This window comes from Triticum aestivum, chromosome 2D (assembly GCF_018294505.1).
Source record: "Triticum aestivum cultivar Chinese Spring chromosome 2D, IWGSC CS RefSeq v2.1, whole genome shotgun sequence".
Taxonomy (NCBI): domain Eukaryota; kingdom Viridiplantae; phylum Streptophyta; class Magnoliopsida; order Poales; family Poaceae; genus Triticum; species Triticum aestivum.
The window spans coordinates 525,886,406-525,903,313 of NC_057799.1; the positions used below are offsets into that span (position 1 = coordinate 525,886,406).

At 44.5% G+C, this 16,908-nt stretch overlaps 1 protein-coding gene across 1 annotated transcript; it reads right to left on the reverse strand.

Annotated features, from left to right (window-relative positions):
- Positions 1–607: 607 nt before the first annotated feature.
- LOC123054227 (acanthoscurrin-1) lies at positions 608–1,743 on the reverse strand. The gene has a single exon (XM_044477950.1). It carries the CDS (start codon positions 1,656–1,658, stop codon positions 951–953), a length of 708 nt encoding a protein of 235 aa, XP_044333885.1. The 5' UTR covers positions 1,659–1,743; the 3' UTR covers positions 608–950.
- Positions 1,744–16,908: the final 15,165 nt, after the last annotated feature.

The window sequence follows — 16,908 nt, forward strand, 5'->3', positions numbered from 1 at the left end:
TTGAAAGTGTTGATCCCATCTCTTTTTTTGAAAGTCATCTAATTTACAACAGAGGGACAGTTGTCTAGCTATCTAGTAACTACTACTAGTAATCCTTCACTGAACTAGGGATTTATTTAATAATTCCAAGATGAGGTTCACTGTGTCAGTATATTCTGAACTAGCTTATTAATGGTTGGTTCCTTATGGAAGTAACGGGAAGTTAGTGTTAACTGTTATCTGACTCGGGACGGGAAGAAATGATCAATTAGCTTGTTAAGTTGTGTGTACTCCTGTGTGTGGGAGAATTAGTTTTCCAGTTCACTTAGGTTCTCAATATCGTTTGCTTAGAGGAATGGTTCGAAATGAGCCCGACTTTAAATTAATAAAGTCATAATCAGCGACGAGTATCAGGTAGTATGCTAGGGTTGCCAGCTGTCATACAAGTGCTCCTTTTCTCCTCTCGTAACGTTAAAAAACTAGGCAAGTCAATACAAATAGTGCAATACCAGTACCAAAGTATAGCATCACGAGAGTGAGACCATTCAAACACACTACATGCTTATATACAATTTCAATTCAAGCACAGTGCAAAAATAGTAAAACATGCAAATGTACTATATAATAATAATGGAAAATAGCAAATCTTTTATTTAGCCGGAGATAGCGGTACATCATGAGCACTCTGGCAATAACTAACTCATCACAAACATGTGACGATTACGACAAGACATCATGCACACACACAACGAAATCCTTACGCACGCAGGTAACAGTGCGTGCTTGTACGTAGAACCTGGAGAAGTAGTACGTAGTTTCTCCGCAATCGAAATCCAGCCACACATAAAAACCAGCAGATAATTACGTAATCAAAGCGCACAATTAAGTACGTGGTGGTACTTCAAATAGCCAATCATGCATGCATGCATGCATGAGGTATGGCGGATGCAGCATGCAAGGTCCGGCCGGGCTCAGTTGGGGCACTGGAAGCCGGAGGGGACGTTCTTGCCGCAGTTGTTGAGGACGAGGCTGAGGGCGATGGACAAGGTCAGGTTGATGCCCAGGAGGTTGAGGTTCAGCGTCGTGCACAGGCACAGCGCCGCCTCCAGGTCCGCCAGCCCCTGGATCAGCGAGCAGCACGGCTGCACCGGCGGGCTCCCCAGGGTAATGTTCAGCAGCCCCAGCACGTTCGCGCACACCCCCAGCTTCAGCGCGTCCAGCGGGCACTGGGTGCTGTTTCCGCCCCCACCGTTGCCGCCGCCACCGTTTCCGCCGCCACCATTCCCACCTCCACCGTTTCCTCCGCCACCGTTCCCACCTCCACCGTTTCCTCCGCCACCGTTCCCACCGCCACCGTTTCCGCCACAGTTTCCGCCTCCGGGACAGTTTCCGCCTCCACCATTGCCACCACCACCGTTTCCGCCTCCACCGTTTCCACCCCCACCACAGTTCCCTCCTCCACAGTTCCCGCCACCACCGTTTCCGCCCCCACCACAGTTCCCGCCACCACAGTTGCCGCCTCCCCCGCCCCCGCTGCCCCCTCCTCCCCCACCGCCACCGCTCCCTCCCCCGCCGCTGCCCCCGCCAGGAGGGCAGGGACGGCCAGTGGCGTTGGCGAAGGTGAAGAAGAGAAGGTTCAGGGCCAGGAGCGTGGCGACCACCTGCACTTTCTTCGCCATCTCTGCCTAACTAGCTAGCTACGCCAATGGACGTGTACAAAGTGCACTCACAGGCTGGCTTTGCTTCTGTTGTGTGTGGCAATGCAAGGGGAGCCTGGGTGGTATTTATAGGCAAGGGAAGGGAAGGGCGAGGGGGGAGATATCTTACATCACTTCTCCTGTAGTGCATGCATCTGAAGAGCTGCGCGCGGGTACGTGCAAGCAAGATGATCATGCCAGGGGAATTGTGTGGACTGGGGCACTGGGTGAGCCAGCGTCTAGTCCAGCTGGTGGAGGAGGAAGGAGACAAAGATGCCAACGGAGATGCCGGCGTTGCTTGCATGCTTGAGTTTCTAATGTACGTACGGGTGTATCACTCTGAAAAGCGTACTGTAATGTCGTTTTCGGTTAGCTCAAGTCGCTATCAAGCCTCCAATTTTCCAGTTAATTTGGTGCACAACAGTGCACTTGCTCGCTTGCTAGTGGAAGATGGTATTTAGCTCGTGTCGGTTTCGATGATTCGCGATCCCCCATCATAGATATCGTTTTGTCGAGTCCCCTACCTAGCTATGTAGCCATACATCCCGTGACATGTACGTACCGCGTTGGATGGTGCATGGCAGATCTAGCTTTTGCACTCCGCGCGTCACGTCGCCCACATGAATCGAGCAGCTTGTGCTAAGATAACGAATTTCTAATGTGCAGTCAAGATCAAATTGTCTCTCTCGCCATCACAACTGATTAGTGAACATCACCGTGCATGTGCACAATGAAACTTAACCAAGTGAGATGACATGCGCATTGCTGTGGGAATGGTGTGAAAATTGTATAACATGTGCTTAAAAACAACATAAAATAATGGTAAAATAAGTGTAAGAGTGTTCTCGGTTTACATCTTTTAAACAACAAACTTACAAAACATGATAAAATGATGTATAAAAAGAGTTCTTTTTTAAATAAACTTAACACAACGTCATCTTTTCACAAAATGTGAACCATGCATTATACATTTTGCTCCAAATGTCAAACACATATACCCCTAGTAGAATAGCCGTGCATTGCTACGGGCAACAATGCATATAATTAAATGAATCAAACAAATGATTAAGGTCATCTCTAAGGTCGAAATTCATTTCTTCCTCGTATGTCCAGGCGTGTTTGGGCATCAAACAGGCACCCAACAGGTTCTCCAAACTTTAACTTAACCATATGAACAGTCGGGGCTCCCCAAATCCAGACAATATGTGTTGGAGAAATGTGGCTGTCCGGAAAATCCGTTATATTATCTTCAACATGCGGGCCCAACACAAAAATCCCACCCTATGATGCACCCTTCCCAGAAAAAATCTGTGGGTCGTTTCTTCGATGTATGGGGAGGAGGAATGAACGAACAATGTACGAACTCCCCTTTTAGGAGTGGAGATTCATGAACACACAAAACAACACTTTTTTTAAACTTGTGACTAGCACATGATATAGAAGATTAGGCATGGTTCTTCTTTCTCCTTCGCTACCATGGGCATGTCTTACTTTATGCACCTAGCCTTATGATTTTGGTAAAGACCTGATTGTTGATTATTTTATCTATCTTACTAAACAAATCTTGATGGTAGTATTTTTCTTTTCTGAGGAACTGGCAGGAGCACTGCCTTTTTTGTTAAGAGAGAAAGATGTGAACATAATGTACAAGGTGGTGCAATTTTGTGGTGAAACGTGGCAAAAATCGAAGAACTAAACAAATACATGGGCCAGTTAGCCGATGCCCACGGCATGCACGACACTCGAAAACGCCATTTGACATTGCTTGATTGCTTCAGAGGCCAACATTGCCACTTCACGGTGAGTCATGCGACGTCTCGTGAACACTCGTTGGTTTCTGTCTTTCCATATATTCCAAATGGTGTAGATGAGCCTACCACTTCGATGTTTACACGCCTCTTTTGACTCATTTGCGATCAACTTGTTCCGCCAGATAAAAATATCACCGGGCTTCGGTAGAAAATCGGGCACCGGAAGATTCTCATTTGTCCAAGTGATCACTTGGTTCTATACAGCGACACAGAGGGGACAATCATTGCACAAGTGGGTCACGTTTATGGCGCCTGAAGGCAAAGCTGGCATCACGGGTCGTGTGTCCAGCCCCGGATTGTAATCATGTCCGCGGTGAGAATTCTTCCATGAAGGACAATCCAATCAAAGAACTTGCATTTAGGGTCGATGTGCGGGGACCCAATCTTGGCCAGTTCGAACCTGGGTTAAGATCCATAGAAGTGCACCACATATGCGGACGTTGAAGAGTAAGAGCCATTTGTAGTCAGGTTCGAAGATATGGTATCCTCCTGGTTGGTTGTAAGGTGAACTTGAATAACACACTCCTTGCATCATCATGTTCTTCCTGGAAGCAATCTTGTAGAGCTCCGGGGTGACTAACTTTAGGGGCCCTTTTCCGCTCCATTATCATGCCAGAAGAGCGCGTCGCGGCCGTCACCGATGGTGATGGTGGTGCAAGCCTGGAAAAAGAATCATGGTTCTTCCTTACTTCTTTGCTATTGTAATGACCCAAGTTGGTGACTGTGTATTCATCCTCAGATACAACCTTAGGTTGTCAAGAAATTAATTGGCACAATTAACATATAGTAGTTCATAGATGTATCACAACTAACCTTTTCCTTTGGGGCAATATACCCCCCCCCCCCCCCCCCCCCCCCAATTTTTTTAATAATAATTTCCCCAATGAAATTGATGGAACTATCCCACCAGGACCATTCCGTCGAGTATGGTTCCAAAATTATGATATATACATATCAAGAACAAAAGGACAACCTTAAAGATGAATAAGAAACCTTTACAAACCACCATCACAAAATAAGCAGACAATAAGCCTAAATGAAGGTACTGTATAATCAACTCAAAACGGCAAATTCCTTCAACCAGCAAGCGCCAAAACCACTGGCGCCCATCCTTTCTTTCTACCGAAGACATCAGCCGCAACTCGCAGCAGGAATCTTGCAGTTCTCACTTGCATGCCTCGTAGTTCTTGCAAAAACCTACAATCACACAAACTACTTATATATTTTGACATATTTTTTCTTTGCACAGAGTGGACGACCGCAATCATAAGTGTTAACAAAAAACTCATGCGAAACAAAAGACCTTATAGCGATCCATAGTACTAGTACTAGTATTTAACTTCTGTAGCAACTCAGAGCTGTTTAGTTTTTTTTTTCAATAGATACATGTATTAGCATCAAAAAAGATTCCGTGGACGGTGTGGGGGCACTCGGAAAGTCACGGGACGTACGATTTCAAATTATTACTGTTGGACCGACCAAAAGATGATGATGAGTTGAGTTGTCTTGATCTACCAAGTTTCCCAGCCATTCGCTTTGGTACGTCACCGGTCGATCCGTCGCTCTCCAGCCGGCTTCTCAACGGAAAATAACAGATCATTACGCAGTACGCACCCCTACACCAATAGATCTGTTGCGTCCTGTGATCGTTACCACCATGGGCTGATTGTTTGCTGTATTACTAAAATCCATCGAACGTGGTTGGTCATGCAAGTATATACTCCGTAGTATATATGCCAGTTTGTGTGGCAGCTATCGATGTGTACATTTGCTTGTATTTTGTGTGTGATATCGATGAAGTGTGCACATCTAATCGCCAAAGTCAGGAGATTTAACTTAAGAGAATCTGCGTCTGCTAGCATCTTTAGGCATCTCCAAGGTGAACCCATAAACCTCCCGTAACCGTTTAGACCGCGCTTTTTGAACCGCAAAAGCCATCCAATGCCGACTTGTATCGGTCCACGGAGCGATCCGAATGCGATTTCCCCCGCAAACCGAAGACAAACGTGGGGGAGGCTTGCGGGAGTCCGGACCGATCCCAAGCCCGTTTTCTGACCACCCTGGCCCATCAAAAACCCCTCCCCCTCCCGCGCGCGCTCCTGCCCGGCACTAGCTGCCCGCATTCATGTCGCTGTAGAGCGCGCCGCTCAACATTGAAGATGGCTCAGGGCGAACGCGATCTCTCACTGCCTCCGCCATTCAAGCGGCGCGCCGGCCGAGAGCGCCGCCCGTGACATGTCTCCGGTGTCCGCGCCTGTTCAATGCCGGAGACGCGTCACTGGACGGGACAAGACGGATATCTACCGCGCCCGTTCAATGCCACTGTTCGTTTGTCTGCCACCATTAAGCAAGCTCGCCAGTCGAGAAACCCACTCCGGTGCCCCGCATTGACGCACTCGGAGGCCTGGCCTCACCGGAATCCGCTATATAAAGGCGGACACGCCCAACTAACTCCACATCACAACACCAGACCCTTCACATCCACCACCCTTGCACTGCATCCACCATGACCCCCAGCGGGAAAGCACTGTGGGATAGTCTGTCGCCGGAGATGAAGCACGCGGTGGCCGCCCTTGCCGCCATGCCAGGTGGATCGACGCCGGCTTGCCGTCCAGCTCGCCCGAGGTCTCCGACAACGAGGACGACACCACGATGGAGACGAGCTCCTATGACTCTGTCCCGGCTCCCGCGCCTCCTATGCACGCCAGCTTCACCTTGGAGCAGGCGCAGGCGCAGTTCAACGCCACCATGGCGGAGGTGCAGCCTGCATCGACGCCTTTGTCGGCGTTCCAGCAGGCGCAGGAGGAACATCGGTACAACATATTCCTCCTGGAGCAGCACTGGCTGGCAGAGGGCCAGATCTACGGCGAGCACACGAGCAAGGAGGTTGTGGCTGCAATGGCCGCGGCGAACCAAATTTCGTCACGGAGTAGCGTGCCATCTATGAGGCCGTCCGCACTCAAGTCGCCGCTTGGCAGGAAGTGGCAGCGCAGAGGCACAACTGCAAGCGATCACGGAGGAGAACATAGCCAGCTGCGCCTCCTACGCGCCGCCGATGAACCATCAGCCAGGCCGGTGGGACGACGAGAGCCAAGGCGCCACCATTTCCCTCGTGGACCTCACGTCCACCGGCGACGGACAAGGCGCGGACTCCTTCGAGGATGAGTAGGCCATGGGAGGTGCTGGAGCCTGGTGTCCCATGTAGTCCGGTCCGTCTCCCGTGTACTACTCTTCCACGCCGGAGACGCACCTTCACTTCAGTTGTATTTTGTGTGTGATATCGATGAAGTGTGCACATCTAACTCTGTCGGCAGTGTCTGGGTAGTTATTTTAGGGACGCAATCTCTACTAGTAGCTTCACATGACTTAGGTTGCTCAACTTCAATCGCCATAGTCAGGCGATTTCACTTAAGAGAATCTGTTTGCTAGCATCTTTAGAGCATATTCAAGACGAAACCGTAAACCTCCCGCAACCGTCTGGACCACGCTTTCTGAACCGTGGAAGCCATCCAATGCCGACCTGTATCGGTTCATGGAGCGGTCCAGGCGCGATTTCTCTCGCAAATCGGAGATAAATGTGGGGGAGGTTTGCGGGAGTCTGGACCGATCCCAAGCCTGTTTTCTGACCGCCCTGGCCCACCAAACCTCCTCCCCCCGAGCGCTCCTGCCCGGCGCCAGCTGCCCGCATTCATGTCGTTGTACAGCGCGCCACTCAACATTGAAGACGGCCCAGGGAGGACGCAATCTCTCACCATGGAGCTGGCCGAGAGCGCCGCCCGCGACGTTGAAGGAAATATGCCCTAGATGCAATCATAAAGTTGTTATTTATATTTCCTTATATCATGGTAAATGTTTATTATTCATGCTAGAATTGTATTAACCGGAAACTTGGTACATGTGTGAATACATAGACAAAACAGAGTGTCCCTAGTATGCCTCTACTTAACTAGCTCGTTAATCAAAGATGGTTAAGTTTCCTGACCATAGACATGTGTTGTCATTTGATTAACGTGATCACATCATTAGAGAATGATGTGATGGACAAGACCCATCAGTTAGCTTAGCATTATGATCGTTTAGTTTTATTGCTATTGCTTTCTTCATGACTTATACAGATTCCTCTGACTATGAGATTATGCAACTCCCGAATACCGGAGGAACACTTTGTGTGCTATCAAACGTCACAACGTAACTGGGTGATTATAAAGATGCTCTACAGGTGTCTCCGAAGGTGTTTGTTGAGTTGGCATAGATCAAGATTAGGATTTGTCACTCTGTGTATCGGAGAGGTATCTCTGGGCCCTCTCGGTAATGCACATCACTATAAGCCTTGCAAGCAATGTGACTAATGAGTTAGTTACGAGATGATGCATTACAAAACGAGTAATAAAGAGACTCGCCGGTAACGAGATTGAACTAGGTATGATGATACCGACGATCGAATCTCGGGCAAGTAACATACCGATGACAAAGGGAATGACGTATGTTGTTATGCGGTTTGACCGATAAAGATCTTCGAAGAATATGTAGGAGCCAATATGAGCATCCAGGTTCCGCTATTGGTTATTGACCTAAGATGTGTCTCGGTCATGTCTACATAGTTCTCGAACCCGTAGGGTCCGCACACTTAACGTTCGATGACGATTTGTATTATGAGTTATGTGTTTTGGTGACCGAAGTTTCTTGGGAGTCCCGGATGAGATCACGGCCATGACGAGGAGTCTCAAAATGGTCGAGAGGTAAAGATTGATATATTGGAAGGTTATGCACGGACATCGGAATGGTTCCGATAAGGTTCGGGGATTTTTCGAAGTACCGGGAGGCTACCGGAACCCCCCGGGAAAGTTCATGGGCCTATTGGGCCATAGTGGAGAGAGGGAGGCTGCCATAGGAGGTCCTATTGGGGCGCGGTCCCCCTTTCCTTCTCCTTCTCCCCCCTTTCCCCTTTCCCCTCTCCGTTGGAAGGAAGGAGGGGGGGGGGGGGCGAATCCTACTTGGACTAGGAGTCCAAGTAGGACTCCCCCCTTGGCGCGCCCCCTTGGGCCGGCCACCTCCTCCTCCCATCCTTTATATACGTGGGCAGGGGGCACCCCAAAGACACAACAGTTGTTTCTTAGCCGTGTGCGGTGCCCCCCTCCATAGTTTACTCCTCCGGTCATAGCGTCGTAGTGCTTAGGCGAAGCCTTGCGCAGATCACATCACCATCACCGTCATCACACCGTCGTACTAACGAAACTCTCCCTCGACCCTCTACTGGATCAAGAGTTCGAGGGACGTCATCAAGCTAAATGTGTGCTGAACACAGAGGTGCCATACGTTCGGTACTTGGATCGTGAAGACTTTCGACTACATCAACCGCGTTAGCATAACGGTTCCGCTTTTGGTCTACGAGGGTACGTGAACACACTCTTCCCGTCTCGTTGCTATGCATCTCCTAGATAGATCTTGCGTGATAATAGGAATTTTTTTGAATTGCTACGTTCCCCAACAGGGGCATCCGAGCCAGGTCTATGCGTAGATGATATACACGAGTAGAACACAATGAGTTGTGGGCGATAATAGTCATACTGCTTACCACCATTGTCTTACTTTGATTCGGCGGTATTGTTGGATGAAGCGGCCTGGTCTGACTTACATGACCGCGTTCATGAGACTGGTTCTACCGACTTGCTTCGCACACAGGTGGCTGGCGGGTGTCTGTTTCTCCAACTTTAGTTGAATCGAGTTTGACTACGGCCAGTCCTTGTTGAAGGTTAAAACAGCACACTTGACGAAAAATCTTTGTGGTTTTGATGCGTAGGTAAGAACTGTTCTTTCTAGGAGCCCGTAGCAGCCACGTAAAACTTGAAACAACAAAGTAGAGGACATCTAACTTGTTTTTGCAGGGTATGTTGTGATGTGATATGGTCAAAGACGTGATGAGATATAAATTGTTGTATGAGATGATCATGTTTTGTAAAAGTTATCGGCAACTGGCAGGAGCCTTATAGTTGTCGCTTTATTGTATGAAATGCAATCGCCATGTAATTGCTTTACTTTATCACTAAGCGGTAGCGATAGTCGTAGAAGCAATAGTTGGCGAGACGACAACGATGCTACGATGGAGATCAAGGTGTCAAGCCGGTGATGATGGAGATCATGACGGTGCTTTGGAGATGGAGATCAAAGGCACAAGATGATGATCGCCATACCATGTCACATATTTTGATTGCATGTGATGTTTATCCTTTATGCATCTTATTTTGCTTAGTACGGCGGTAGCATTATAAGATGATCCCTCACTAAATTTCAAGGTACAAGTGTTCTCCCTGAGTATGCACCATTGCTACAGTTCGTCGTGCCGAGACACCACGTGATGATCAGGTGTGATAAGCTATACGATCACATACAACGGGTGCAAGCCAGTTTTGCACGTGCAGAATATTCGGGTTAAACTTGACGAGCCTAGCATATGCAGATATGGCCTCAGAACACTGAGACCGAAAGGTCGAACGTGAATCATATAGTAGATATGATCAACATAGAGATGTTCACCATTGAAAACTACTCCATCTCACGTGATGATCGGACATGGTTTAGTTGATATGGATCACGTGATCATTTAGATGACTAGAGGGATGTCTATCTAAGTGGGAGTTCTTAAGTAATATGATTAATTGAACCTTAATTTATCATGAACTTAGTACCTGATAGTTTTTGCATGTCTATGTTGTTGTAGATCAATGGCCTGTGCTACCGTTCCCTTGAATTTTAATGCGTTCCTAGAGAAAGCAAAGTTGAAAGATGATGGTAGCAACTACACGGACTGGGTCCGTAACTTGAGGATTATCCTAATTGTTGCATAGAAGAATTACGTCCTGGAAGCACCGCTAGGTGCAAGGCCCACTGCAGGAGCAACTCTGAACGTTATGAACGTCTGGCAGAGCAGAGCTGATGATTACTCAATAGTTCAGTGTGCCATGCTTTACGGCTTAGAATCGGGAATTCAAAGACGTTTTGAACGTCATGGAGCATATGAGATGTTCCAGGAGTTGAAGTTAATATCTCAAGAAAATGCCCGAGTTGAGAGATATGAAGTCTCCAACAAGTTCTATAGCTGCAAGATGGAGGAGAATAGTTCTGTGAGTGAACATATACTCAAAATGTCTGGGTACCGTAACCACTTGACTCACCTGGGAGTTAATCTTCCTGATGATAGTGTCATTGACAGAGTTCTCCAATCACTGCCACCAAGCTATAAAGGCTTCGTGATGAACTATAATATGCAAGGGATGGAAAAGACAATTCCCGAGCTCTTCGCGATGCTAAAGGCTGCAGAGGTAGAAATCAAGAAGGAGCATCAAGTGTTGATGGTTAACAAGACCACTAGTTTCAAGAAAAAGGGCAAAGGGAAGAAGGGGAACTTCAAGAAGAATAGCAAGCAAGTTGCTGCTCAAGGGAAGAAGCCCAAGTCTGGACCTAAGCCTGAAACTGAGTGCTTCTACTGCAAAGGGAGTGGTCACTGGAAGCGGAACTGCCCCAAGTATTTGGCGGATAAGAAGGATGGCAAAGTGAAAGGTATATTTGATATACATGTTTCTGATGTGTACCTTACTAATGATCGTAGTAGCGCCTGGGCATTTGATACTGGTTCTGTTGCTCATATTTGCAACTCGAAACAGGGGCTACGGATTAAATGAAGATTGGCTAAGGACGAGGTGACGATGCGCGTGAGAAATGGTTCCAAAGTCGATGTGATCGCCGTCGGCACGCTACCTCTACATCTATCGTCGGGATTAGTTTTAGACCTGAATAATTGTTATTTGGTTCCAGCGTTGAGCATGAACATTATATTTGGATCTTGTTTGATGCGAGACGATTATTCATTTAAATGAGAGAATAATGGTTGTTCTATTTATATGAGTGATATCTTTTATGGTCATGCACCCTTGATCAGTGGTCTATTTTTGTTGAATCTCGATTGTAGTGATACACATATTGAAGCCAAAAGATGCAAAGTTAATAATGATAGTGCAACTTATTTGTGGCACTGCCGTTTAGGTCATATTGGTGTAAAGCGCATGAAGAAACTCCATGATGATGGGCTTTTTCAATCACTTGATTATGAATCACTTGATGCTTGCGAACCATGCCTCATGGGCAAGATGACTAAGACTCCGTTCTCCGGAACAATGGAGCGAGCAACTGACTTATTGGAAATAATACATACTGATGTATGCGGTCCATTGAGTGTTGAGACTCACGGCGGTTATCATTATTTTCTGACCTTCACAGATGATTTGAGCAGATATGGGTATATCTACTTAATGAAACATAAGTCTGAAACATTTGAAAAGTTCAAAGAATTTCAGAGTGAAGTAGAAAATCATTGTAACAAGAAAATAAAGTTTCTACGATCAGATCGTGGTGGAGAATATTTGAGTTATGAGTTTGGTCTTCATTTGAAACAATGTGGAATAGTTTCGCAACTCACGCCACCTGGAACACCACAGCGTAATGGTGTGTCCGAACGTCGTAACTGTACTTTATTAGATATGGTGCGATCTATGATGTCTCTTACCGATTTACCGCTATCGTTTTTGGGTTATGCTTTAGAGATAGCTGCATTCACGTTAAATAGGGCACCATCTAAATCCATTGAGACGACACCATATGAACTGTGGTTTAGCAAGAAACCTAAGTTTTCGTTTCTTAAAGTTTGGGGCTGCGATGCTTATGTGAAAAAGCTTCAACCTGATAAGCTCGAACCCAGATCGAAGAAATGTATCTTCATAGGATACCCAAAGGAAACTGTTGGGTACACCTTCTATCACAGATCCGAAGGCAAGATATTCGTTGCTAAGAATGGATACTTTCTAGAGAAGGAGTTTCTCTCGAAAGAAGTGAGTGGGAGGAAAGTAGAACTTGATGAGGTAATTGTACCTTCTCCCAAACTGGAAAGTAGTTCATCACAGAAATCAGTTCCAATGATTCCTACACCAATTAGTGAGGAAGCTAATGATGATGATCATAAAACTTCAGATAATAAAGTTGCTATTTATATTTCCTTATATCATGATAAATTTTTATTATTCATGCTATAATTGTATTAACCGGAAACTTAATCCATGTGTGAATACATAGACAAAACAAGGTGTCCCTAGTATACCTCTACTTAACTAGCTCGTTAATCAAAGATGGTTAAGTTTCCTGACCATAGACATGTGTTGTCATTTGATTAACGGGATCACATCATTAGAGAATGATGTGATGGAGAAGACCCATCCGTTAGCTTAGCATTATGATCATTTAGTTTTATTGATATTGCTTTCTTTATGACTTATACATATTCCTCTGACTATGAGATTATGCAACTCCTAAGTACCGTAGGAACACTTTGTGTGCTATTGATACGTCTCCAACGTATCTATAATTTATGAAGTATTCATGCTATTATATTATCTATTTTGGATGTTTATGGGCTTTACTAAACACTTTTATATTATTTTTGGGACTAACCTATTAACCGGAGGCCCAGCCCAAATTGTTGTTTTCTTGCCTATTTCAGTGTTTCGAAGAAAAGGAATATCAAACGGAGTCCAAACGGAATGAAACCTCCGGGAGAGTTATGTTTGGAACGGAAGCAATCCAGGAGACTTGGAGTAGACGTCAGGGAAGCTTCGAGGAAGCCACGAGGTAGGGAGGCGCGCCCCCCACCCACGTGGGCCCCTCGTGGCTCCCCTGACTGACTTCTTTCGCCTATATATGTCCATATACCCTAAAAACATCGGGGAGCACAATAGATCGGGAGTTCCGCCACCGCAAGCCTCTGTAGCCACCCAAAATCGATCTAGACCCGTTCCGGCACCCTACCGGAGGGGGGAATCCCTCTCCGGTGGCCATTTTCATCATCCCGGCACTCTCCATCACGAGGAGGGAGTAGTTCACCCTTAGGGCTAAGGGTATGTACCAGTAGCTATGTGTTTGATCTCTCTCTCTCTCTCCCTCTCTCGTGTTCTTGATTCGGCACGATCTTGATGTACTGTGAGCTTTGCTATTATAGTTGGATCTTATGATGTTTCTCCCCCTCTATTCTCTTGTAATGGATTGAGTTTTCCCTTTGAAGTTATCTTATCGGATTGAGTCTTTAAGGATTTGAGAACACTTGATGTATGTCTTGCGTGGGATACCTGTGGTGACAAATGGGGTATTATATTGATCCACTTGATGTATGTTTTGGTGATCAACTTGCGGGTTCCGTGACCTTGGGAATCTATGCTTAGGGGTTGGCACACGTTTTCGTCTTGACTCTCCGGTAGAAACTTTGGGGCACTATTTGAAGTACTTTGTGTTGGTTTGAATAGATGAATCTGAGATTGTGTGATGCATATCGTATAATCATACCCACGGATAATTGAGGTGACATTGGAGTATCTAGGTGGCATTAGGGTTTTGGTTGATTTGTATCTGAAGGTGTTATTCTAGTACGAACTCTATGATAGATCGAACGGAAAGAATAGATTCGTGTTATTTTACTACGGACTCTTGAATAGATCGATCAGAAAGGATAAACCTGAGGTGGTTTCGTACCCTACAATTATCTCTTCGTTTGTTCTCCACTATTAGTGACTTTGGAGTGACTCTTTGTTGCATGTTGAGGGATATTTATATGATCCAATTATGTTATTATTGTTGAGAGAACTTGCACTAGTGAAAGTATGAACCCTAGGCCTTGTTTCAACGCATTGCAATACCGTTTATCCTCACTTTTATCGCTTGCTACCTTGCTGTCTTTATATTATCAGATTACAAATACCCATATCTATTATCCATATTGCACTTGTATCACCATCTCTTTGCCGAACTAGTACACCTATACAATTTACCATTGTATTGCGTGTGTTGGGGACACAAGAGACTCTTTGTTATTTGGTTGCAGGGTTGCTTGAGAGAGACCATCTTCATCCTACGCCTCCCACGGATTGATAAACCTTAGGTCATCCACTTGAGGGAAATTTGCTACTGTCCTACAAACCTCTGCACTTGGATGCCCAATAACGTCTACAAGAAGAAGGTTGTGTAGTAGACATGAAGCTCTTTTTTGGCGCCGTTGCCGGGGAGGTGAGTGCTTGAAGGTATATCTTTAGATCTTGCAATCGATTTTTTTGTTTCTTGTTTTATCACTAGTTTAGTTTATAAAAGAAAACTACACAAAAAATGGAATTAAGGTTGCCTTATATGCTTCATCTTTTTAATGTCTTTCGTGAAAATGATGGAAATGAAAATTGTGCTCAAGTGCTAGAAGAAGAATGCATTAGAATGTTTGGCACTAAATCTTTGTATGATGAGCATGATTGCAATGTTGTTAGCATGAATTCCTTGAATACCCATGATGCTAATGATATGCAAAGCCACAAGCTTGGGGATGCTATGTTTGATGAAGATGTTATGTTTAGTCCCCCAAGTTTTGATGAGCAAATTTATTATGATGAAAGCATGCCTCCTATTTATGACGATTATTGTGATGACACGTATGCTATAAAGAATAAAGATAACCATGAAACTTGTCATCACGATTTTAATTTTCAATTAGATTATGCTTCACATGATAGTTATTTTGTTGAGTTTGCTCCCACTACTATTGATGAGAATAAATTTGCTTATGTTGAGAGTAGTAAAAATTCTATGCTTGTAGATCATGAAAAGAATGCTTTATGTGATGGTTATATTGTTGAATTCATTCATGATGCTACTGAAAATTATTATGAGGGAGGAATATATGCTTGTAGGAAATGCAATAATATCAAGTTTCCTCTCTATGTGCTTAAAGTTTTAAAGTTATGCTTGTTTTGCCTTCCTATGCTAGTTGATTATTGTTCCCATAAGTTGTTTGCTCACAAAATCCCTATGCATAGGAAGTGGGTTAGACTTAAATGTGCTAGTCATATTCTTCATGATGCTCTCTTTATGTTTCAATTCTTATCTTTTATGTGAGCATCATTGAAATCATCATGCCTAGCTAGGGGCGTTAAACGTTAGCGCTTGTTGGGGGGCAACCCAATTTTATTTTTGTTCCTGTTTAGTAATAAATAAATCATCTAACCTCTGGTTAGATGTGATTTTACGTTTTAATTAGTGTTTGTGCCAAGTAAGACCTATAGGATCTTCTTGGATGATAATTATTTGATCTTGCTGAAAAAGACAGAAACTTTCTGCTCACGAAAACAATTGTTAAAAATCACCAGAAAGTGTTAAAATACTGATTCCAATTGCAGTAGATCAATAATCAAATTATCTAGGTCGTCCTATTTTGGCAGATTTTTCTGTGTTCCAGAAGTTTGCGTTTGATACAGATTACTACAGACTGTTCTGTTTTTGACAGATTCTGTTTTCTATGTGTTGTTTGCTTATTTTGATGAATCTATGAGTAGTATCGGAGGGTCTGAACCATAGATAAGTTGTAATACAGTATATATTACACCAATATGAATTTATAATGAGTTCACAACAGTACCTAAGTGGTGATTTATTTTCTTATACTAACGTAGCTTACGAGTTTTCTGTTGAGTTTTGTGTTGTGAAGTTTTCAAGTTTTGGGTAAAGATTCGATGGACTATGGAATAAGGAGTGGCAAGAGCCTAAGCTTGGGGATGCCCAAGAAACCCCAAGGTAATATTCAAGGACAACCAAGAGCCTAAGCTTGGGGATGCCCCGGAAGGCATCCCCTCTTTCGTCTTCGTTCATCGGTAACTTTACTTGGAGCTATATTTTTATTCACCACATGATATGTGTTTTGCTTGGAGCGTCATTTTATTTTCTTTTGTTTTGCTTGCCGTTATTTAGAATAATTTTTTGCATCTCTATTTTCAATAAAAGTGTCAAGGATAGCCTTTACCATGCTTATTTTGCAAGTATACATGTTGCTGTTTCAAAACAGAAAGTTTACCGCTGTTGCAAAAATTCCCTAGAAAAGTCGGAATGTGATAAAATGTTGAATTTTTTTGCATAATAATCTCTGATAAATTTTCTACAGTGTGGTAGAATTTCATAATGTTTGGTGTTAGGAAAGTATGATGAATCTTGCATTATTTACAGACTGTACTGTTTTGGCAGATTGCTGTTATGTTTGCATTGTTTGCATATGTTTGCTTGTTTAATGATTCTATTTGAAGATAGGAGTATTAAATACGCAGAGGCATTTAGTATGCAATGTTGAATAATAATTTTAGTGATTTGTTACCGTAGAAAATGGTAAGGTTTTTGCATTGGTTTATACTAACCTATCTCACGAGTTCTTGTTGATTTTGGTGTGGATGAAGCTTTCGAGATTTAGGAAACCGTGATATAAAAGGAATTAAGGAGATGCAAAAGTTCAAGCTTGGGGATACCCAAGGCACCCCAAGATAATATTTCAAGAAGTCTCAAGCATCTAAGCTTGGGGA

Bases quoted from the DNA above. Each gene is read 5' to 3' on its own strand.
- LOC123054227 (XM_044477950.1), bottom strand. From the start codon at position 1,658: ATGGCGAAGAAAGTGCAGGTGGTCGCCACGCTCCTGGCCCTGAACCTT.